This window comes from Malus sylvestris, chromosome 13 (assembly GCF_916048215.2).
Source record: "Malus sylvestris chromosome 13, drMalSylv7.2, whole genome shotgun sequence".
In the NCBI taxonomy this organism is placed as follows: domain Eukaryota; kingdom Viridiplantae; phylum Streptophyta; class Magnoliopsida; order Rosales; family Rosaceae; genus Malus; species Malus sylvestris.
This window is the reverse complement of record NC_062272.1, coordinates 8,876,356-8,899,565: the sequence shown is the minus strand read 5'-3', so window position 1 is coordinate 8,899,565 and position 23,210 is coordinate 8,876,356. Positions and strand designations below refer to the sequence as shown.

Below are 23,210 nucleotides of genomic sequence, written 5' to 3'. Positions count from 1 at the left end.
CACCTAATGCTATCGCCCATTTGATCATTCGCCTGGAAGTGTCAGGACTTTGGAGTATCTGTCGAAGAAGATGATTGGTAAGCACGATGATGAAGTGTGCTTGGAAGTAAGGGCGAAGTTTTCGAGCAGACATGACCAATGCTAGAGCCAATTTCTCAATGTTAGAGTATCGTGTCTTCGCATCTTGTAAGGCCTTGCTAGCGTAGTAGACAGGCTGTTCGACATTACCATCATTTCTAATGAGAACAGAACTTACTGTTGAAGCCGATACCGATAGATAGATAATGAGAGTGTCACCAACCTCAGGTTTGGAGAGCAGATGGGCTTTACTCATGTAGTCTTTGAGGTTATTGAATGCCTCAACACATTCATGAGTCCATGTAATGTACTTCTTACTTCCCTTAAGTGTTTTGAAGAAATGAGCACATCTGTCTGTGGCCTTAGAGATGAACCTAGTTAAGGCTACCACCTTGCCAGTAAGGCTCTGGATGTTTTTTGAAGTTACCGGTTCCTTCATGTCGAGGATTGCTTTGATCTTCTCGGGATTAGCCTCAATGCCTCGTTGGCTTATCATGAAGCCTAAGAATTTGCCAGAGCCTACGCCGAAGGCACATTTGTTGGGGTTCAACCTCATTCGATACCTCTTCAGAATGGTGAAAGTTTCATATAGGTTGGTGATGTGTTAGTCAGCATGTTTGCTCTTGACTAGCATATGATCAACGTAAACTTCCATGCTCTTCCCAATCTGTTCGGCGAACATTGAATTGACCAGTCTCTGATAAGTCGCTCCTGCATTCTTTAGGCCGAAGGGCATGACTTTATAGCAATATAGTCCCCTGTCAGTAGTGAAGCCTGTGTGTTCTTGGTCCGAAGGGTTCATGAGGATTTGGTTGTATCCTGAGTAAGCATCCATGAAGCTCAGGAGTTCACACATTGCCGTAAAGTCTATAAGTCTATCTATGAGAGGAAGAGGAAAGCTATCCTTCCGGCATCCTTTGTTTAGGTCGGTGTAATCGACACACATTCTCCAGAAGACCTTTTGAAGCAGGAGACTTTCCTTAACAAGAACAACATTTGCTACCCACGTTGGATAATTGACTTCGCGGACGAAGCCTATGCCTTTGAGTTTTTTAACTTCTGCCTTCATTGCCTCGTACCGTTCAGCGTCATAAGATTTTCACTTTTGTCTCACTGGCTTGGTCTTGGGGTCAATACTTAAGCGATGACAGATTATATCGGGAAAGATGCCTGACATGTCCTCGTTTGACCAGGCAAAGACCTTAGTGTTCTCTTGCAAAAACGAGATCAAGGCCAACCGAAGTGATGGTGACAAGGTGGTGCCAATCTTCACCATGCGATCTGGATAATCTTTTAAGATAGAGACCTTCTCCAACTCTTCAGTAGGTTGTGTTTGCTGGGTGAAAGAGTTATCTCGAGGATCGTCGGGATGACTATTGCCATCGTGAAGATCCAAGTTGGCTTCGTCTGGGCTGGTATTTATGACTTGGTCATGTATAGAAAGGGTTTCCTTGGCACATGAAGGTGTTGTTGCTTGACCGAAGTGTTGTAACATGATCGTGCATTAAGTTGATCTCCTCTGATGTAACCATTGCCATAGGGGGTTGGAAATTTCATCAACAACATATGTGTGGATACCATGGCCTTGAGATCATTGATGCATGTGCGTCCGAAGATGACATTGTATGCCGTTAGGCAATCAACCACCAGGAAGTTAGTGGTAATGGTAGCTATGTAAGGGCATGTACCAATGGTGAAAGGTAAGTGTATGTTTCCCAAAGGTTGCATGATATCACCAGAGAAGCTTATCAGAGGGGAAATCGAGTGGTCGAGCAAGTGTTCAGCTACATTAAGTGCCCTGAAAGCTTCAGCAAACATGATATTGACCGAAGCCCCCGTGTCTGCCAGGATTCGTCGTACTTTAAAGTTAGCTATGTGAGCTTCCACAATCAGTGGGTCGTTGTGAGGGTAAATGATACCTCTTTCTTCCTCAGGGTAGAAACATATTGGATCCCAGTTAAGTTTTTGATACTTACCTCCCCTGATGTCTTCCACGTGAAACACTTGGTGGCCAAACCTTAAAGCTCGTTCACTATTTTTCATGGCCATGTTGGAAGATGTAGATATGGGTGTGCCACCACTTATGGATATGGGTGTGCCACCACTTATGGAATATATCATATTTACCTGGCGTTGGTTACGGTTACCCATTAGAGGGTGAAAGAGGAATTGATCAATTTTTCCTTCACGTGCCAAAGCTTCAATATGATCACGAAGGGTGATACACTTCTTACCGTCATGGTCGTTATACTCGTGGTACCAGCAAAACGTGCCCATGTTCTTCGTGGGCTTGTAATCCGGGTGCCTCGGATTTGGCTTCGGTATCAAGTGTGCTATGCTGGGGTAAATGGCTACGCATGTGGCATTCAAAGGTGTGTATGCCTCATACCTCGGGGTAGGGGTTGTCCTGACACGTGCTTGACCCACTGTGTTGACTACCTGGGGTCGGAGATTATCATGGCGATACCCTTGGTTATCACGGTAGTGTCCCTTACTCTTTTTACTAAAATGAGACTGGTGAGGATGGAAATCGTTCTTTTTGCCCTGAGATTGATATGTCTGTTGACTTGGCTAAGTATTAAGTAAGGCAGAGGGAGGCACCACTGCCGTTTAGAAGGTCGAGGATTCTTATTTGGTTGGATCTGGCTTTCATTCCCTACTTGCTGATAAGGGGTGGTTGTGGGGGGTTTCCCTTGATATGTCCTTGCCTCGGCGGAGGCATGGTTGTAAGCCTGTGCCATCACCTCAGAGTAAGTCTTCCAATTGTTGGCATTGATCATGTACTTGAAGAAACAATCACATAGGCCTGCCGTGAAGGCCTTGAGGGCGGTCTTGTCATCTGCCTCAGCGCAGCGAGAAACTCATGGCTGAAACGACCAGCATACTCTTGTAGTGACTCGTCCGATTTCTGGCAAATAGTGTACAAGTCATATGCAGAATGCAAGCGATCGGTCTGAAAGATGTGTTGAGAGACAAATAGTTTCCTTAGTTCCTTAAATGAGTCTACTGTCTCAGGTAGAAGACGGCAATACCAATTTAGAGGTCCGCCAGAGAGGGTGGAGGGGAAGAGAAGACATCACTCTTCGTCGGTGTGCATCCGATATGCCATGGTGGACTCAAAGAGGTTAAGGTGTTCAATTGGGTCCTCCCTTCCAGTATAGAGTTGTAAACCAAGCTTTTATTTTGTCTTCGCTTGAAGGGGTGTCAAGGATCCTCCTTGTGAGAGGGCCAGGCCTGGGTTGGTTCCAGTCAGGTATCTCGGCCTGACGTTCGGCCTTCAACTTGTTTACTTCCTCAAGGAGCTGTAGAACAAGGGGGTCTTGAGTGGAGTCATGTACCACTGAGATTTTCTTTCGTAAGTCTCCATCGCCTCTTTGAAGTAGGAAAGTTTGAGCAAGGGCGTGTGATTTTTCCTTAGACTCGCCGTCTTGACTTCTAGGGCGAGTATGTCGGAATACCTCAGAGTCTCCTGTACCTTCATGTTCCTCTAGGACATGTCGTTCCTTCCCTAGATTGGCAGCTAGCTTGGGTCGTGGGAGGGGACCGAGTCTTTTAGAAACCCTTGGGGTCATTGATCTTCGAGCATATATGGAGGGGATTCTCTCGACGTTGCTTTAGGAAATCTCGGTAGTCACGATAAACAGCTTTCAATCCTTCCAACCCTTCTGCAAGGAGGTGTCTTCCTCCACTTCTCCTGCTTCGGGTCGAAGCAGCTGGGTTGAGAGAAGTCTCATATTGATCAATGTTTTTATGATTAGCTTGCTCCTCATCAGGGATACCCATGTCAAAGGAAGATGACCCTCCGTGTTAGGGGGCATCCAGATGATGGTTGATGTCCACAGGGGCAACAAGCTCGCGTGTTTGAGTACGCATAGTTTCATGGAGCGTCTCAAAGAGCTTCTCATACTGCTCCTGGAGGACCTCATTCTTCATTGCTATTTTGTTGTTTTGAGCTTCTAGCTCATCGACTTTAGCTTGAAGAGCAACCCTCTTTCCTTCCTTCTTTTGTTGCTTCGCACTAGGTGCAAGAGGGGTGTCATTCTGTGTGCTGTGGCTTCCTTCGCTCCCCATGTTGGAAAGGGATGCCTGGTCAAAAGAGAGTGTACGAATGGTGGAAACCAGCTTGACAAAGCTGAAGAGAGTGGGAATAAGTGTCGTTTCCCACATACGGCGCCAAATGTTGATATACAAAATCAGTAAGGACTTTGGTACAACAGAAAGTGTTAAGTTTGTGACCTTCGCTAGATTGCTCCGGTCACTAGTGTGGATAAGTAAGTAAATGGATAGGGGCAATGAAGCAAACACAAGATGTACGTGGTTCACCCAGATTGGCTACGTCCACGGAGTAGAAGAGTTCTCATTAATTGTGAAGGGTTGCACAACTACATAGGTTCAAGCTCTCCTTTAATGAGTACTAGTGAATGATGTAGTACAAATGACATTCAAAAATATTGTGAGAGAATGATCTCTATTTATAGAAGAGAGTTTCTACTTTTCATTCTGACATTGACACGTGTCGTGTTGTGATTAGCTTCTGATGTTAACACGTGTCGCGCTATGATTGGCTTCTGATGTCGACACGTGTCGCACTGTGATTGGCCTCCTGGTTGTAGGGAAACTCTTCTGGGTCTTTGACGGTATAACGTTGATCGGTGCTCAGTAGTTTCGGGATTGGTCAAGTATGGTACAAACAACTTCAGTATTTGCATATACAGAATATATTTGGAGTGATGATTGTGATTTAGCTGGTTAAATCTTATGTTCTTGGCTAGTTTGTTATAGAGCTTGTATGGTTGCTCTTACATGTTTGTTGTTATCAATTATCCGTGGCTTTTTGTGGGTCTTATCGTTTTGAATTAATGAATGTGATTATAAAGATGTGCATAAAATATGCCTTGTACAGACCAAATATTAGTAAGATAAAAGAAAGATGAAATCTTGGTTTGACGACATTAATAAGTTTTTGTTTGTCTAAGAGATATTAACGTTCATGGTTTGTCTTTTTTTTTTCTTCTGGAATTTGTGTTGATGGGATTCTGGCCATCGCTTTGGCGATGATTTTGGTTCGGTGTGTATGTAACAATGACAATTCACTTCGATAATCTGCAATGGTACGAGGTCCATGGGAATTGGGAGTGATGGCAATTCGCATGGATGGGTCTCGAGCATTGATGGATAATTTGTTTCGTTGATTTGGAGCCGAGGAATTGCAATCGGGTTGACGAATATAGGTCCAATGATGCATTCAGGTAACTCAATTCACTGTTTCATGCATGATTAATTGTTCTCCTATATGTGTGATTATAGTGCGATGAGTTGGAGCATAATGAATTAGGGCTTTTGCTATTTCGAGTATGCTTGTTTATTTATATATATGCTTGTTTATTTATATATATTGTGAAGGCATGATTAAACTTGAAATCCATATAGATGCCAACTTGTGATTTATGTGAGATGTTTGGAATCATCATTTGCTGCATAAATAAATTAGTGTAAGTCTAGATATACTCTTCTATTTTTCATTAAAGAGTCTATGTGTATGCATTGTTTCATGTATGAATCTCGATACATTTAAATTGCAGGGAGCTACACATGCACATCTTAGTGTCAATTCCTGATTTTCAATTGGTTTGATTTATATCAAGTTTGGGTTGGAATGGATTTGACTGTATATCATATGCAAGTCGGGAGGTATTATAAAGCGACAAAAACAAATGCATATATAAAGTGGACGCCAATTGCTTTGTGATTTATACATAATAGCATATATGAATGAAATATATATATATATATATATATATATATATATATATATATATATATATATATATATATATATATATAAGGAGATAGCATTTGTGCATAGACGTTGTAATTATGGGCATGCAGTTTTATCTATATCAAATAGAACTTGCATAAGTTTCTCTGCATATTGATGCATGCATGCATACAAGAAAATATATGAATAGATGAATATATACTACCTTGTCGGGGAAGGAGGTTGAAGCGTCCCGTGCTCCGGTCAATGTCAAAACACCATCTCAGCCTACAATCTAGGTGTGGAAACAAAGTGCAAGGTGAGGGGAGAGATTGTTACCTGAGGTTCACTGTAAAATGGCCGGAAATGGCCAGATTCTAGCTTAAGGTCCATGACCTCGCCGGACCTGGGTTTAGGTGCCCTCTAGGTGCCTCTGAGACTAAGGGAGAGGGAGGAGAGGTCCACGAGGGTGGTGGTGGTGCTGTGTCGTCGTCGTGGTGGCTCGGGTGTGCGTGGGTGTAGATTGGGGAGGGAGATCCGAGAGAGGGTAAAAGAGGTGTGAGAGAGAATAGTGTTGACTCGGGGAAAGGGAAAGATAAAACAAGAAGAAAAATAGGCTTGAGGCGCTGCCTCGTGGCAAGCTGAGAGGGAAAGAGAATCTAATCGGAGGGTCCAGATCAAAAAGGAATAAAGGGACCAAAATGAAAACTTCAAATACTTTTAGGGGAAAAAGTAAAATTACAACTAAATTTGGGGAGGGGTTTTACAGGTAATGAGTCGGTTGAAAAAAAAGATTGACACTTGGCGAAGGCATAGCTCTCCAACTGTCATCTTCCATGCATTACCCTTTTTGGAAGGATCGCAACTTGGCAATTGACCCAATTTACAAAGGAGATAAACATGACAACGTGCACTTTACCCCTAAATAGCATGTCATCCAAATCTATGTCTTTTGACTTGGATAATATCCTCCCCATCCTTAAAAAGGAGAAATCTTTTCTACGTGATCGGACCACATAGATGGTGGAATAGTGTTAAAAAAAATAAACAACTTAAAAATAAATTATCATCATTTATATAATAACATGTGAATTATCATTCGTGTTTAGAACATAATAAAACATTTTTCCTTAGGAAGACGTCCTTGCTCGTTGCTCCTTCACATTGTTTTACCAATTTATATGTTCGAGGAAATTAATAGTAACAAATAACCATTATTTTATAGTTTTGAATTCATATAAAATAACGAGTCTTCAAAATAGAGGCTGAAATGTTGTCTTTTCGGCCTCTGAAATAGTGTATTTCCATGACGAAACTCGCAGCTTGTCCCTTTAAAAAAAAAATTAATTTAGAAATGATCTTGGGATCATTTGATAAAGAAAAATAGTTCAAATTAATATGACAATTATCAATGTATTAAAAGGCTAAGGCGTAAACGAGGCGTTCTTCGGATAGCCCCACTTAGGCGAAAGCCTTGAGACGTAAGGCGAAGCCTCACAAGACTTAAGATTTTTAGTATATAAACTATATATAATTACATATTTTATATAATATTTTGGTGGAATACTTAAGAGTCGTAAAAGAAAAAACAAGAATAAATTTTTAAGAAAGAAAACAAATATAGCATTACACAAAAACAAAAACAAATAAATACTTATTTTTCTTGCTGGCCACTTACTTATTAAGGAATATAAAGTTATAACATATTTTTATAGAAATGAGTTTTTAGAAATCTACAAAATAATATTAAATTTTATAAATATGTTGGGAGCATATGCTTTGGATGCTAGAAGTTGGGATGTTGGACTGTTGAAAGTCACTTTAAAGAGAAAAAGAATCAGCCAAAAAAATAATATTAAAAAAATAAAAAGTAAGCAAATGAAAGCAAAGCAAACGACGCCGTGCTATTCATCTTCTTCACGCAGCATTGCTGCGTCTGCAACTTCCATATTCAACCGAAATTGTCCAGATTCCAGCAGCTCTTACACAAAAACGATGCCCGATTGACCGCCTTAGGCTCGCCTCCACCACGTCTAGGCAAGTTTTCACCTTCTCTCACTGGGCAAAGGCAATTTCACCGACGCTCCGCCTCCAAAGCCGCCTAGGCGCTCCTCGGGGCGCATTTTTTTAAACGCTGACAATTATAGAATGAACTGATATCAATTTAGTAAAAATTGGAGAAAGTATTATGTGTTGCCGTCCTAATTTAGCTAGGAATGTGATTGTTGAGATTATATAGATTCTTCTAAATAGACATCTTATTTCAGTTGTAATACCTAAAGAGTAAAGAATTTACATAATAACAAATAGGTTGAGATCAAACACATCTCATAATTCACTAAATTTCTCTCTGCGTTATTGTACCCTCTCTCTTTATAATTCTTCAGTTAAATAGGGCTACAACAAATATGTTTTATAAAACTAGTAAAATTATTATATCATGGTGCTCAGGTACATTAAAAAAATCTCTCACCTAATGATATTAACTTTAAAATGACATAAAAAAAATAACCATTCTAAAAATTTATGAACTTCTTAGTAAATATGACAATTTCACGAACTACTTTAACGAGTTAAAAGTTATACAATATATATGTACAAAATTGATAGAATTCTAGTCTTAAGAATCCAACTGCAGAGAAATAACAAAATCCAATGACAAAACCAGAATTATATATGTATACAAAAGGTGACGGCTCCTTTGCCAAGAAGCAGCTAGCAGTTCTCCAACAAGAAGCAGCAGCAAAGGGCAGCTATACTGCAGATAGTAAACAACAAGAAGGACATGTCTCAGAAATTAGAATCAGATAAAAGAAAACGATTTCCAGACCCAGGAAAAAAAAAGGAGGGAGATAAAAGAAACTAACACCAAAACCAACTAATTTATTTCAATCAAAGATTCAAAGATCCCAAGCCCTTTTGGCCCAGCCACTTGTCTTGTATTTGAAGGTGTCAAATTTTGGCATCAACAGAAACTAATGCATGGAATTGCCAAGGTAAATAGGGCATTCAGTTGAATCCAATGATATGATTGGAAAATATTATAGTTTATATGTTGGATATTTACTATTAATATATTATTATTAAGGGTCAAATTTGGAATAATATCGGTAAGGGGTCTGAAAAATTTATCAAAGATTTGTGCTCAACTGGATCAATTTTGAACTACGGTCTAAAGTGGCGCAAGCGTAATTGAGGTTATTATTTAGATAAACAATTGAGGTTCAGGTCTTAAGCTAACTCTAAATTGGATCAGTTTATTCTACTTTTATACCTCCCAGATTACAATTGTTGGGTTACTGTTCACATATGCAGTAATTGACCTAATTAAGGTAAGATTTAACAAAAGCATTGTTAGGAAAGAATAATCTTATTGGATTCTCTTTCCACTTGGGTTTTTGATTCTGTAATTATCTTTCCAGATTTTGTATTTATATTGTTTGTGTCACAAGGGAATACTACTTGTACTCCAAGTTAATGACTTGTATATAATGTATCCTATTCATATCAATAACCTATCAAGTTGACACTTAGTTGAAACTTTCTATATGGTATCAGAGCAGGTTGTCCAACGTGTGAAGCTCAATGGCCACACGTGCTCCACATCACCCGACTTGTGTTGTCCACGTGTTAGATTTGAAAATTTGCTACACTTGAATTTTCAAGACTAACACGTGGACAACACAAGTCAGGTGATGTGGAGCATGTGTGGCCGTTTAGCTTCATACGTGGAACAACCTGCTCTGATAACATGAAAAAAGTTGAGGTTCTACCATAAAACCAATTGGCAATATAGGGAGTTGCACAACTCGTTATAAGCACATGCAAGGTCCCTCCTTGGTTCATCTCATCAATGTGAATTCATTCTCAACAACTTTCTATAAGCATAACCAGGATCAACAAATATCTAATAATAATATAAGATAAATAAACTTGATGATGTGAGGGAGTTATATAATTGTGCAGTTGAAGCATGAAATATACAAATATTCAGTTTGACGAACAATAGGCTTTCATAGAAATCAGACATACCAACCGCTAAGGAAGCCGCCCTTGTTTTTCTTTTTTGGGGTAACCGAAAGTGGTGGTACCACTGGAGGTGGAAAGGCGGACGGTACTGGAAGATGATATTGTTCTGGCATCCCTGAAATTCCAAGGAATTAATTAATTATTCAATTAAACCAAACAAATACTACCTGTCGCAAATTTATAATTATAGGTGACTTACCTGGTGCGGAATGATGATGACGCTTCTTATGTTGGACATGTACATGGGTGTGATCCGTACTGCTTGGTGCGGGATGATTATGACGCTTCTTATGTCGAACACGTACATGGAAGTACTCCGCACTGCTTGGTGCGGGATGATGATGATGATGCTCCACAGGTCGAACACGTCCATGGCCGCTGTGAGTGGAACTGTGTCCATGGCCACCGTAACTCGAACTGTGTCCATGGTCGACACTCATGGTGTGTCCATGGTCGAAACTCATGGTGTCTCCAAAGCTATGAGTCATTGTTCTGCTTTATTGATGGGAGCGTCTAAACACTAACAATAAAAACACAATGAAACTCTTATGTTTCGATGTAGCGAGATACAGAGTATACGAGAATAACAATCTTATCATGTTAAGCTAGGGTATTTATAGGGATTAGTACAAAATTCAAGTTCTACTAGGATTCGGAAGTATACTAATAAATTTAGACGAACAAAAAAAATTATGTGAATTAACAAATCCATATTGCACTTGGACTGGAAAATCTTCAAATTCTATTTGGTTTCGAAATTATACTAATTAATGTAACCAAACAAAAAAATTATGATCCATATTATATACTTGGACTGGAAAATCTTCATATTGAGGCGCTGGCAATTGGTGAAGGCTTGAAGCTGGCGTTATCTCTTGGTCAGTCCAAGGTGGTGCTGGAATGTGATGCAGCTTTGGTGGTTGCTGCAGTTAAGAAAAGTGAGTATGAGTCCCCTGCTCTAGGTGTCAATCGGGGACGTAAATGTGTGGGCTGATCAATATGTAGGTGAAATTTGAGTATGTTTTGCGTCGTTGCAATGTGGTAGCCCATCGATTAGCTGGGTTTGCTTTAACAGTGAGTAATTATGTAGTATGGAGTGAGGAGTTTTCGCTCTCCTCAAATAGGTATTTGAGTTCAACAAAATTTAATTACTATTATGATACTGTTCTATGGATTCAAACTCCACAGTGGTTTTCCAGCTTCTTTCTTCCAAAATTGTTGAGACTTTTGTGGTCAAGATGTGTATGAGATGGTCTTCCAGTGTTTTCATTCCGGTTCTCTTCCTCCAGGTCTGGGAAATACTCTTATCACATTAATTCCTAAAGTTGTTGGCCCGAGGCTTATTTCACAATTTCGCCCTATCAGTCTTTGCGATACTATTTATAAGACGGTGACTAAAATTTTGGTTGACCGATTGAGGCCCATCTTAACCAAGATTATTAGTCCTTGTCAAGTGAGTTTCTTGCCAGGGACGTATATCACCGATAATATAGTTATTGCTCAAGTCCTTCACACTTTCCGGATAGCGCAAGGAAAAAAAAGCTTCTTAGCTTGGAAAATTGATCTAGCAAAAGCTTACGATAAGCTTCGATGGAGTTTTATTCGGAATACTCTTCAAGAAATTGATGTGCAAGGTAATGTAGTATTGGTTTGGTATTGAGGTGCTTTTATAAAAAATGGGTATAAAAAAAAAAGATGAGCTCAAAAACATGTTTGATAAACACTTTAAAATAGCTTATTTTCATAATTTTGGGTGAAAAAAAAAACTGAAAACGTAAGATAGCAAAAATGAGCTTATTCTCATAGCACAGCAGAAACAGTTTTTTTTTTTCTTTTCAAAACACAATAATACCAAACCAGTGCATTGCATAACTGATGTGAATTTCCAAATTGTTTCAAATGGTGAGAAAACTAATAGCTTTTGCCCACAAAGAGGTGTTCTACAAGGTGATCCTCTTTCTCCTTATCTATTTGTTCTTTGCATTGAAAAATTATCTCATCTGATTAATGAAGCTGTTAATTCTGGAAAATGGAAAGCTATTCAAGTTGCAAGACAAGGACCTGCTGTCTCTCATCTTATGTTTGCAGATGACATTATTTTATTTTGTGAAGCCTCCAAAGAGCAAAAGCTCAGATCGTTAAGGAGTGCCTTGATTTTGCTTGGCTTTTGGGCAGCAAATAAGCTATGAAAAATCGAGAATCTATTGCTCACCTAATATTAATCGTGGAATGGCTCTTGAACTGAGTCGCATTTGTGGTTCTCCCCTGACTAATGATTTGGGAAAGTATTTAGGAGTTCCACTCATTCATTCTCACATCACCAAAAACTTACAAAGGCTTGGTAGAAAAGGCTCAACCTTAACTTTCTGCTTGGAAGGTGAATTCATTATCTCTTACTGGTCGGGCCACTCTTGTCCAGTCTGTCACCTCCGTCATCCCAGTTTATGTTATGCAGACAGTGAAATTACCAATTACCATTTGTGATCAACTTGACAGGTTAAATAAGAACTTCGTGTTTGGGTTAATATTTGAATGTTGGGCTTGAAGAAAATAAAGCCCAAGGATGCCAATTAAAAGGAAGACTTGCCCAAAGCCCAACCTTAAGCCCAGAGCAAATTAAAGTCTTCTCAACCAAGATGAAGGCCACATGTCTATGAGTGAAGTGACAAGTGATGAAGACTAACCTACTAGCAGCCAAAAAATAGTTTCTAGTGGCATTACAAGTAAAAAGTTAATGACTCACTACCCTCCAAGTGCTTTCGGGCAAGAGCAAAAGCTACAGCAGTCGGGCTAAATTGTCTATAAAAGGAAAGACAGGCCCCAGGGTCAATGATACTCAACCAATCAAACAAACAAGCATACAAACTCCGCTCTCAAGCCAGATTTGCATCCAAGAGCTTAAATCAATCTAGATTAAGCCCTTTTAGTGATAGTTCCTTACAAAAGACATCTTTTATCTAGTATAAAAGCTCTGCTACCTCCCTTAGTGGTGTAGGATCGACTCCCTCATGTAAACTTGTTTACCATCCATCCCTTTTTAGCATACAATCTCTGTAAACTCAAAGAGAAGTGACTGCAAGAGGTTCAACCTTGCCAGACAAGGTGAAGTCTTGCCCGAGTCTCTTTGTTTGTTTTTTAAATTAGTAGATCTATTGCTTAGTATACTTTTCAGTATGTATTCAAGTTATTTCCACCTGTGTTGTCATTTTGAGAGTCCTATTTGCGTATGGATCTTGTTAACTTAATGGATATGTTTTCATTAAAAGCGATATAGAGCCAAACAAATGATTTAAAGGGCTATGGACTCCTTCCATTCGAACATACAAGATCATGAATTAAAAGTCCTTGTTTATAAGGCAAGAAAAAGAACTTAATATAGACTTAACCCATCTATGACAGTCCTTTGATAACAAAAAGTTTGAGTAACTTAGGGATCAAGTAATCAACTTAAAACACATTTGTTCTACATCTGTTATATTGAGATAGCAGTGACACACCTAACACTTAGTTATTTTTTATTGCGAGTCTTAAGGCCTACACCTAAGGCCCCACAAAGGCACATTTCAGAACTAACTTTGTTCTCTTCTTGTAGCACATCAACAAGCAAGAGCCCGACTACACATCCAAAGTGCCAATCCCTTAGAGAGTTGTGCTAAGGTCCAGAGAGCCTTGTCCAGAGAAATCTTTGTCCAAACACTTCGTCTGGGGCTCCATTCAATCCAAAAATAAGGTTAACTTGGTTAAATGGAGCCAAGTTTGCCTTCAGAAGTCTTTTGGGGGGGGGGGGGTTTGGTTTGAAAAACATGAGAGTTATGAATTCGGCTCTTCTTGCTAAGAACTCTTGGATATTGATGTAGGGGGATAATGGCCTTTAGGCAAAAGTTTTACAAGGAAAGTATATTAAAGGTGATATGGGTTGGTTACTCAATGATAAAACTACTTTACACTCTTCTTGTACTTGGAAAGGTATTCTTGAAGGGACAAAACTTTTGCATGAGGGTCTACTATGGTGAAACAGAAATGGCAATATGGTAAGGTTTTGGATGGACAAATGGGCTAAATGTGGTATTTTGCTTCATCATGTTTCTTGCTTGCTTTCCGATGATATGCTTAAGGCTACTAAAGCAGATTATTGTTACAATAATGATTGGGATATAGGTAAATTATTACTTGTTTTACCAAAGGAGATTGTCAAACAAATTCTTAGCATTCTAGTTGGTTTTGATGCTTTGTCTGATAAGTGTATCTGGAGTGCAACAAGTGATGGTAATTTTTCTATTAAATCCGCTTATATGTTTGTCATTAATTCAAGTGGTCTTCCTAATTGGCAATGTGAATTCATTTGGAAACTTTATATTCCTCCAAAAGTTTAGAGTTTCTTATGGCTGCTCTCTCTTAATAAGCTTCTCACTAATGAACAAAGGCTAAAAAGGGGTATGACTAATAACCTTGATTGTCAGAGATGTACTTGTGTGAAATCCCGTTCCTGGATTTCACTATTGCAAACTACGTATTTGTATGAAGGAAATTTTATATTATTTTTGGGAATTTATATTAAATTTAGATTTTAATTAAACTAATTATGAAGTTTGAATTTTGGTCAGTAATCATTAAAAAAAAATCGTGGACTTGGGATCACACTAAGTATAATTTGATAGAGCTCGACCCTACGAAAGCGTAGGCGAAAACCGTTTGTGAATCGGAGTTGAAATGAAGAAACTAGAGGTTTAAAAAGAAAAAAAAGAAGAAAAGAAAAACTAGAAGTTGCCAGATGGCAGCGTGATAGAGGAGGAAAAGGAGAGATGCAGGAGAGAAGAAGGAGAGAGGATGAATGATTAGAAAAGAGAGAAACTGATTTTCCACCCCATCGACCCGTACACCCATACACTCAACCCGTTCGACCCGGTTAGGTTCCGGTGGTTCCTATCCATTTGTCAAGCTCATTGTACCCAACCATCACCTGCAATCACCACCACACTTTTTCTCCTCCATCGTTCATTCAAAATTCGATGGAAATTGGGCCAAATTGTGGCATTTTGCGATGGGACACCGAAGGCTTCATTGGCGGCGATCCGCTGTTTTTGAATGTAATCCCGTCAATCTCCTTCACCATTAAACTCCCCTTGAGCCCTAGAACAACATCCAATCAGTTTTAGGGGCGGCAGAACACCGAGGAAGGAGAATCGAAGCACACCCATTTCTAGGGTTCCGACGGTTCGTGGGCGATTTCAAGCGTTTCCCTAATGAATTGGACTTTGGCTCAGGTATGAAAAATTTTCCCCTCACTAAGATCTACTTGGCTGTAAAATTTGGTAATTTTTGGAAATAATTGAATTTTTCAGCTAGTCGGGGTGGCGCGTGGGCCGAGACCCCACCTACCATTCCTAGACTAATTTTGATAACTTGATTCCATATGTGACGTTCGATTGATGAAATCTCGTCATATGACTATAGTTTTGATAGACCACCACTTGGACATTATATGGATCGACGATCTGACCATTAGATCATTACGAAACTTTAATACGTAATAATACGTAATATTTAAGGACAATAAGAACTTACGGATCGGGAATCCAACTACAGACCTTCCCGAATTAGATTTCTGAGTTTTTAAATGTAAACGTCAGCTACCACATAACTATAGCTATTGGGGAAGATCCGACTGTTGGATTGTAATGAAATTTTAGTACGTTGTTCTAGAAGCATAATGTGGACTTTGGAAAGTTACGGATCAGAAATCTGATAGGCGAATCCTCCAATTTAGATTTCTAGGGTTGTGGCCCTACTCTTGATCTTGATCGATGGTTGACTATTTAGTCAACTAGCCGGAGTTTTTCTAGAGTGTTGTTGATTCCATGGAGCTTATTGGGCTCAGCATGATGACGTGTCCATCTCATTTGACATTTATCTCGATTTACGTACTAGTGGCGCCATATTGTATTATTTGGTTATCAAATGTGATTTATATTGAATTTTATTTTTATTTTTAGCCATCGATTTATATGATTTGATTGTGAATTGGAAATATTTTATGAAATGTGATTGACGTACATATTTGAAATGTGGTTTATGTTGTATGATTGGCATGATGTGATGAAATGTGAGGGCTAGAAGTGGACCGTTAACCCATTGTCATGGGGTTTGTTGCTTCGACACTTGTTTCACATCTTATTTCCTTATTTCACTTTTTTGTTTCATTCAGCCCTTCTAAATTAAGTATTTGGTTCTTGTATTGGTTCTTCGAGCCGTTGCTATATTCCTTGGACTTTCGCTCGGTTTCGTTGAGTGATCCGGAACTAAGTATCCGATGGGGTTTCGTTGAGTGGTCTAGTTTCCTGCTCCGTCTGGATTTCGTTGAGTGGTCCAGAATCCCTTGTGATCGCAATTCCGTTGAGTGGTCCGGAATCGTATCCAGCTTGTATTTCATTGAGTGATTTGATATGCATTGTACTCTGCGATTCCGTTGAGTGATCCGGAATCGTATCCACTCGAATTTCGTTGAGAGGTTCGGAATCCCTTCTACCCCACGATTATGTTGAGTGGTCCGAAATCGTATCTTGGTTTGGATTTCGTTGAGTGGTCTGGAATCCCCTTTGGTGTCTTGGTTCCGTTGAGTGGTCTGAAACCCGATGTTGATAGATTTCGTTGAGTGGTCCGAAATCGCATCATTTGACTTGTTGGTTCCTTGAATTTGATTTTACCATCAAAGATGTAGACTTCGACCGAACTGTGTCGCTCTAACCCTGCATTTTGGTGTATGGTATGTGTTATTGATTAATGTGATTGTGGAATGATGTTGGTTGTGATTGTTGTCATTATGATTAGACTCGTTGACCAATATGGCTAGAGATTTATGTTGCGCTTCGTCCAATGTTACTCGTGATATTGCATGCCTGTTGTGTGGTATTAGGTTGAGACATAGTGATTTATGTGATGATTGTTCGAGTGTAATGAATGATGAACTACGAATGGCTTGATCCCTATTTATGGTACGTAGGCAGTCTAACAAGGAGGGTAGATGTAGCCATAAAGTGTACAAAAAAAAAAATTACTGTACGATTCGATTCTCGAGTTCTGCTTTGCCATATCCCGGAGGTGGGGTAAGTTAGAGATACAGGTATTTGTTGACGTCACGTGTCAATCCTAAACGTAGGTCGGGATCGAGACGTGACATGTGGCGTTGAATCAGTGGCTCATGTTTTCAAAGATTGTCCTAAGGCAAGAGAAGTTTGGCAAAGGTTGGGAATGTATAAACCACAGTCATACACATTGATTTTCATGATTTTCTTCATTTTAATCTCACCATTAAATCTTTCATATTGGGGGGGGTTTAGAGTAGAGGTTAGTTTTTTCCATTGCTTGTTGGTTTATTTGGTATTTGGCGAAATAAATTTATTTTTGAGCAAGATTTTGCCATGACTGATGAGCCTACAAGTTCTATTTGTGCTTATCTTTATGAATGGTTGAAGGCAAATACTCACAAGATTGATAAACCTCATAGGATTGAATCTTTGCTCCATTGGGAAGTTCATCCTTCAGGTTGGTTTAAGATTAATGTTGATGGTTGCAAGAAAGGAAGTAATAATTCTATTGGAGCAGTGGTATTTTGAGAGATTCTAATGGTAAATGGATTTCTGGGTTTTGCGCCAATTTGGGCACGTGAGATTCTTAATGCTGAGCTATGGCCTTTTTACTTGGGCTTACAATTGGCATGGAGATTACGGATTGATAAATTATTGGTGGAATCAAACTCTGCAGTCACAGTTCATTTGGTGTTGCAAGCTGCTAGCAATAATCATCCCTTAGGTCCCCTTGTGTTTGCATGTCGAGATTTCCTTTCAAGATCTTGGTAATGTGAATTTCCGCATGTTTACAGATAAAAGAATTTTGTGGCGGACAGTTTAGTGACCTATAGTCTTGATTTAGATTTAGGTCATTTTTATTTTGATACTCCTCCTTGTTTAGTTAGTTTTATTCGTGAGGATCGACTTGGGATGTCCCAATCTAGATTTATTATTGAGTAGGTTTGTTTGGGCTCGCTTTTAGCCCCGTTTTTCAACCAAAAAAAAAAAAAAAAACCTCCACAGTGGAGTTGATCAATAAGTATTTACTTAATCCTAGGTTTACTAGGACGGGTTATATACACACCCAAACTCCAAACTTGAAACATATGAAGAGAGGAGAGCAGGTATTGCTTGATGGATTTGAGGTTCCACCCGAAAATAAAATATCAATAGCAGTGGTGACCCAACTTCTTGGATTGTTACTGCAAATGGCGATGAATATCTAATTTTGTTTAAGACCTATATACACATACTATTTATGTAGTCTATATATACTTACCGTGATAATGTTTCCATTATTTAACTTTTAACAATCGAGTTTGCATGGCTACTCCACTAACGTTAGGTAAGGAAGGAATTGTTTACGATTCTCCTAGGCAACAGAAGCGACTGTCGTCATAAAAAATATATTAAGTAAGTTGAACGGAGGTATAAGATCCAGATTTGGATAGTTTTGTTTATCATAGCATATAGAATTTAAGTGGTGAAGTTGCTGACAATATTAGCAGAACCCGGGGGGCTAGAAGAATCGCAAGAATTAAAAAGAGAGGAAACATATCGAATAAAGTAAGCACAAGGGGAGGACAATAGTGTCATGTGCCTTCCCCTTGTTTAATTATCTTCTTGCACTCGTTATTGTGCATGCTTGTAGAGCAATAGAGGTTTACTTTTGATTAATAATACAACCAAATGCTGCATCTCAAGAGTCCCCAACAATAAAAATTATCCCCAGGTTCGAACATTGTCTTTTCCATCTTAGGTGGGTATAGAAAAGTAACCGAACACCAGTACTGCTGTTCTAAAGAGGAGATCGATGTATCTAATGGCCTAAGGGCAGCAAGAGTCCAATATCCAGCAGCAACAAATTGCAGCCAAACTGAAAAATGTAAACAAGATATCGCAGGGGTCAGTGAAGCAGTGGAACAAGAGCAAATTAAGGAAGTCAAAAAGTAATTTTAGCTGACCTACATACAGAATTAAGGCATTTAAAAGTAAAAGATTAGCGGACGTGAACATAGTCACATTGGAAAAGCACGTGGTGCCTTCATGCACCAAAGTTCTAGTCCCTTTCCCCACAATTTAGATTAAGTTAAAGTATAATATCGCTTATATAAAAATAAAATAGTAGAATCTAATTGTCAATTGGTAATTGGTCTCATGGTGGAACCTCAATTTTTTTCATGGTATTAGTGCAGTTTATCCCACGTGTGAAGCCCAACGGCCACATGTACTTCATGTCACCCGAGTTATGTTGTCCACGTGTTAGGCTTGAAAATTCGCCACATGTGAGGGAGCATGTTGAGACTGAGTCCCACATTGATGGGAGGAGGGACCTTGTATGGGCTTATAAGATGTTAGGCTACTCTCTATATTGTCAATTGATTTTATAGTGGAATCTCAACTTTCTTCAGTAAGCAATGGGAAAATCAAAACTTGTTAGCTACATTATTCTAATCTTAGTTTCAATTGGAAAAATAGTTAGCCTTTTCATTCTAGAATTCTAAATTTGGAGCTGATCGTTATCAAGAAAAAAGATTAATTTTGTCCTCAAAAGTTAGAAAATATAAAAGAACAAAGAGTAAACACACAGTTACTCAGTTCATGCCAAACATGATATGATCAAACTATTAAGGGGAGAAGCTGAAAGCCAGTGAGTCAGTAGGGAGAAGGAGAGTATGCGCATACCAGTCTCTAAGAACTGAACAGCAACCAGGGCCATCATTGTCTTGGAGTGAAGAAGGCGGCGGCTGGTTTGGGGTTGGCGCGGGAGGATAAAAGTAACCCTGATAGCCAGGTGGTGGAGGGCCAGGAGGAGGACGAGGGGGAGGGTAGTCTGATGGTGGCGGAGGCGGAGGGCCACCGGGAACAGGATGGTACCTCATTGCTTTGCTTTAGCACTAGTACTTATCAAAGCCTAGTTCAAATAATGCTGCTACTAGAAATTGAAAGAGGCTTTTGTGTGCTGTTTCTTGCTCTAGAATCTAGATAAATCATATATATAGTAAGGGTTACTCTGTGGATTACGTTACATGCCGAGCGCTAGGAGAAATGTGTTTTGTTCTAGCATTTTTCTTTTGCTAAACGTTTTCCACATGCGAGAGACAACTTGTTTTTTTGAATTCCATGTTTTACACTCATTTCAGTATTGCAACTATAATGGTTATAATATCCATCTCTCGTTCTCATGAAAATCCTCGTAATAAATAAGCCGATGTTGTAGGTCAATTAAAAACAAAAGTCGTACACCATTTTAACCTAACATCGATTCTCCAGACTTTTAACCACCATTCCAGAAAGAATGTAACTTTTTCTATCTCACACTTACACTACTCTGACCTAACAGTCCATCGTTTACCATTTAAAACGAACAAAGAAACAAATCTATCTTTTTACCAAAACCACAATGACTAATGATAAAAAGCGGCTGTTTTATCAAGATTTCAGAGTGGGCCTTCAATGTTTCACAAATAATCATATTGATAGTCTTAATTTAACTATTTGCTTAATTCAGTAGATGTTAGGTTTTATCATAAAAGTTTTCAGTGCAACTAGGAGTAAAACGTTCAATATAAATTATAATTTATTCTGTTAAGTCTGGATTGCATTCTTCAACATATTTTTCTTTTATTTTATTGTAGAAGTATTTAGAAATTTAGCGTGTTGGGCTTCAACATATATTTGTTTTTCTAAAGTTTTTGCATGTGGTCAAATATCCAAATGGATTCCACCCATGCTGGATTTGAAACTTCTCCCTCTTCTAAATTATTGTAATAATTTCAAATTATTCTCCCTCTCCATAATAATAATGATTTTTTTAAATTGAAAATTTAGATATCGTACTTAAAAAGGCAAATAAATCTATGAAAAAGAACTAATACAAAATACTAAATGTTGTGGCCTATCTTTAACTAATAGGGGAGACGGGGCCGGCGGCACAGAGAGAGAATATAGAGAGAGATGTGTTTGTAGGGTTGTGTAGATCATGTTGTTATTCCCCATATGCAATGCTTTATTTATAGTAATAAAAGAGAGAAGAAATCCTTCTCTTCTAAGAAATACAAGTCCTAATAGGGAAGAATAACTTGAATAAAATCTAATCTATAATTTACACAATCACACTTAAATAAGAAGTTTATAACACTCCCCCTTGAGTGTGTAAACACTCAAGTAGATTCGACATCATGTAGAGGTTAAGGAAGTCGACTTGTCGACACTGATTTTGGGAATATGCTATTCTTAAATAAGGTAGGAACTTGCATAAGGAGTAAGTCTCACAAAAAACCCTATGGCTATGGTAAAAACTCGAGTAGGGACAAAATCCATAGTCTAAGGAAAAATGCGTGAGAAATGCAAAGTCAAATAAAACGTCTACGAGACGTCATCAGGGATATGATCAACCCAAGGTGGGTGCCTCGTCAAAACCTCTTTAGGTAGCAAAAACCCAGTGGAAAAAATGCTCTTAATCGTTGGGAAAAATAGTATATTAAGATCAAGTAAGTATACTTCAGGATACTCCCCCTGAGTTTGACATAATTCCAATGAGAACTAGCAATGTTACAACTCAGAAAGTTTATGCATACTAATTCCTTGAACAAGCTTCTGAAACGTTGCCTTCGGTAGTGATTTGGTGAAGAGGTCGGCCAAATTGTCTTGTGAACGGATTTGCATGACTTTAATATTCTGATGCTCTTATTGTTGATGTGAGAAGAAGAGCTTTGGCGCAATATGCTTGGTGTTGTCTCATTTGATGTAACATTTCTTGAGTTGTTCCATGCATGATGCGTTGTCTTCAAAGATCGTCGTTGGGACGTCAATGACGGGGTGAAGATCGCAGGAGCTTTGAATATGACCCACAACTGCTCTCAGCCAAAAGCATTCCTGAGTTACTTCGTGTAAGGCGAGAATTTCATCATGGTTAGACAAAGTGGCAACTAAGGTCTATTTAGTTGACCCCAAGAGATTGTGGAGCCTCTAACAATAAAGACATAACTTGTTTGAGAGCGTGCTTTGTGCAAATCAGATAAGTATCATGCGTCAGCATAACCAATAAGGCGAGAATCGACTCGAGATAAAGGGGTGCGGCATCACTCAAGGATCCATAGGGATAAAACAAGCCCAGATCCGTAGTACCCTTAAGGTAATGGAAGATGTCTCTAACTCTAGTCCAGTGTCTGCGTGTTAGTGCATTACTGCATCTTGCCAAAAGATTAACAACGAATGAGATGTCAGGTCTAGTGCTTTGAGCTAAGTACAATAAAGCGCCTATCACACTTATATAAGGAACTTCAGGCTCTAAAATCTCTTTATCATCCTCATTCGGAGGGAAGAGATTTCGTTTTGCATCTAACGATTGAACGACCATAGGAGTACTCGAAGGTTTCTCTTTATCTTCGTTAAAACGGCGCAACACCTTCTGGGTGAAGTTCAATTGATGTACTAAGATTTCCCCTGAACGGTGCTCTATCTCAAGATCGAGACAGTATCGAGTCTTTCCTAGATCTTTCATCTCAAATTTTGACTTCAGGTGAGCGGCAGTTCTAGTGAGCTCTTCAGGAGTTCCAATAAGATTCATGTCGTTGACATATACTGCAACAGTCGCAAAACCAGAATGTGACTTCTTAATAAACACACAAGGGCATAGTTCATTGTTCACATATCCCAACTAGTCAAATACTCACTCAGACGGTTATACCACATTTTTCGGATTGTTTCAAATCGTAGAGTGAACACATCAACCGAATTGAGAGCGTGTTTCGGGGTTTGTAATATTTGATCCAGTCAATGTAAGTCATTTGAGAACTTTCATATAAATTTTTGTATCAAGATCCTCATAAAAATATGCAATTACTACGGCCATCAGCTACATACTCGGAATTTCGAAAACTACCAAACTTATAAGGTAGCAAAAGGTAATCACATCCATAACGAATGAATAAGTTTCGTCACAGTCAATCCCAGGACGTTGTGAGAAGCCTTGCGCAACAAGACGAGCTTTGTAACCCACAATTTCATTCTTCTCGTTATGTTTATGAACGAAAACCCACTTGTAGCCAACGGGCTTCACATGTGGAGGAGTATTAGCTACAGGTCCAAACACCTTACGTTTCACAAGCAAATCGAGTTCGACTTGGATTGCTTATTTCCAGTTTGACCAATCAGTTCTACATCGACATTCATCAACGGAACGGGGTTCAATGTCACACCTCAACATGATCTCAGTAGCTACTGCATATGTTAATGCATCGTCGACGATCATCTCATTTCTACACCAAACATCA

General features: G+C 39.0%; 1 protein-coding gene across 1 annotated transcript; it reads right to left on the bottom strand.

The window, feature by feature from the left end:
* Window positions 1-18,494: 18,494 nt before the first annotated feature.
* On the bottom strand, window positions 18,495-19,889 carry LOC126597108 (protein CYSTEINE-RICH TRANSMEMBRANE MODULE 13-like). Its single transcript, XM_050263879.1, has 2 exons — window positions 19,618-19,889; window positions 18,495-18,808 (listed from the first exon to the last, which is right to left on the bottom strand). Exons 1-2 carry the CDS (start codon window positions 19,812-19,814, stop codon window positions 18,760-18,762), a joined length of 246 nt encoding a protein of 81 aa, XP_050119836.1. The 5' UTR covers window positions 19,815-19,889; the 3' UTR covers window positions 18,495-18,759.
* Window positions 19,890-23,210: the final 3,321 nt, after the last annotated feature.

Bases quoted from the DNA above. Each gene is read 5' to 3' on its own strand.
- LOC126597108 (XM_050263879.1), bottom strand. From the start codon at position 19,814: ATGAGGTACCATCCTGTTCCCGGTGGCCCTCCGCCTCCGCCACCATCA. The intron at 18,809-19,617 runs GTATGCGCATAC...TACATTTTTCAG, and splicing joins TGTTCAGTTCTTAGAGACTG to TTTGGCTGCAATTTGTTGCT.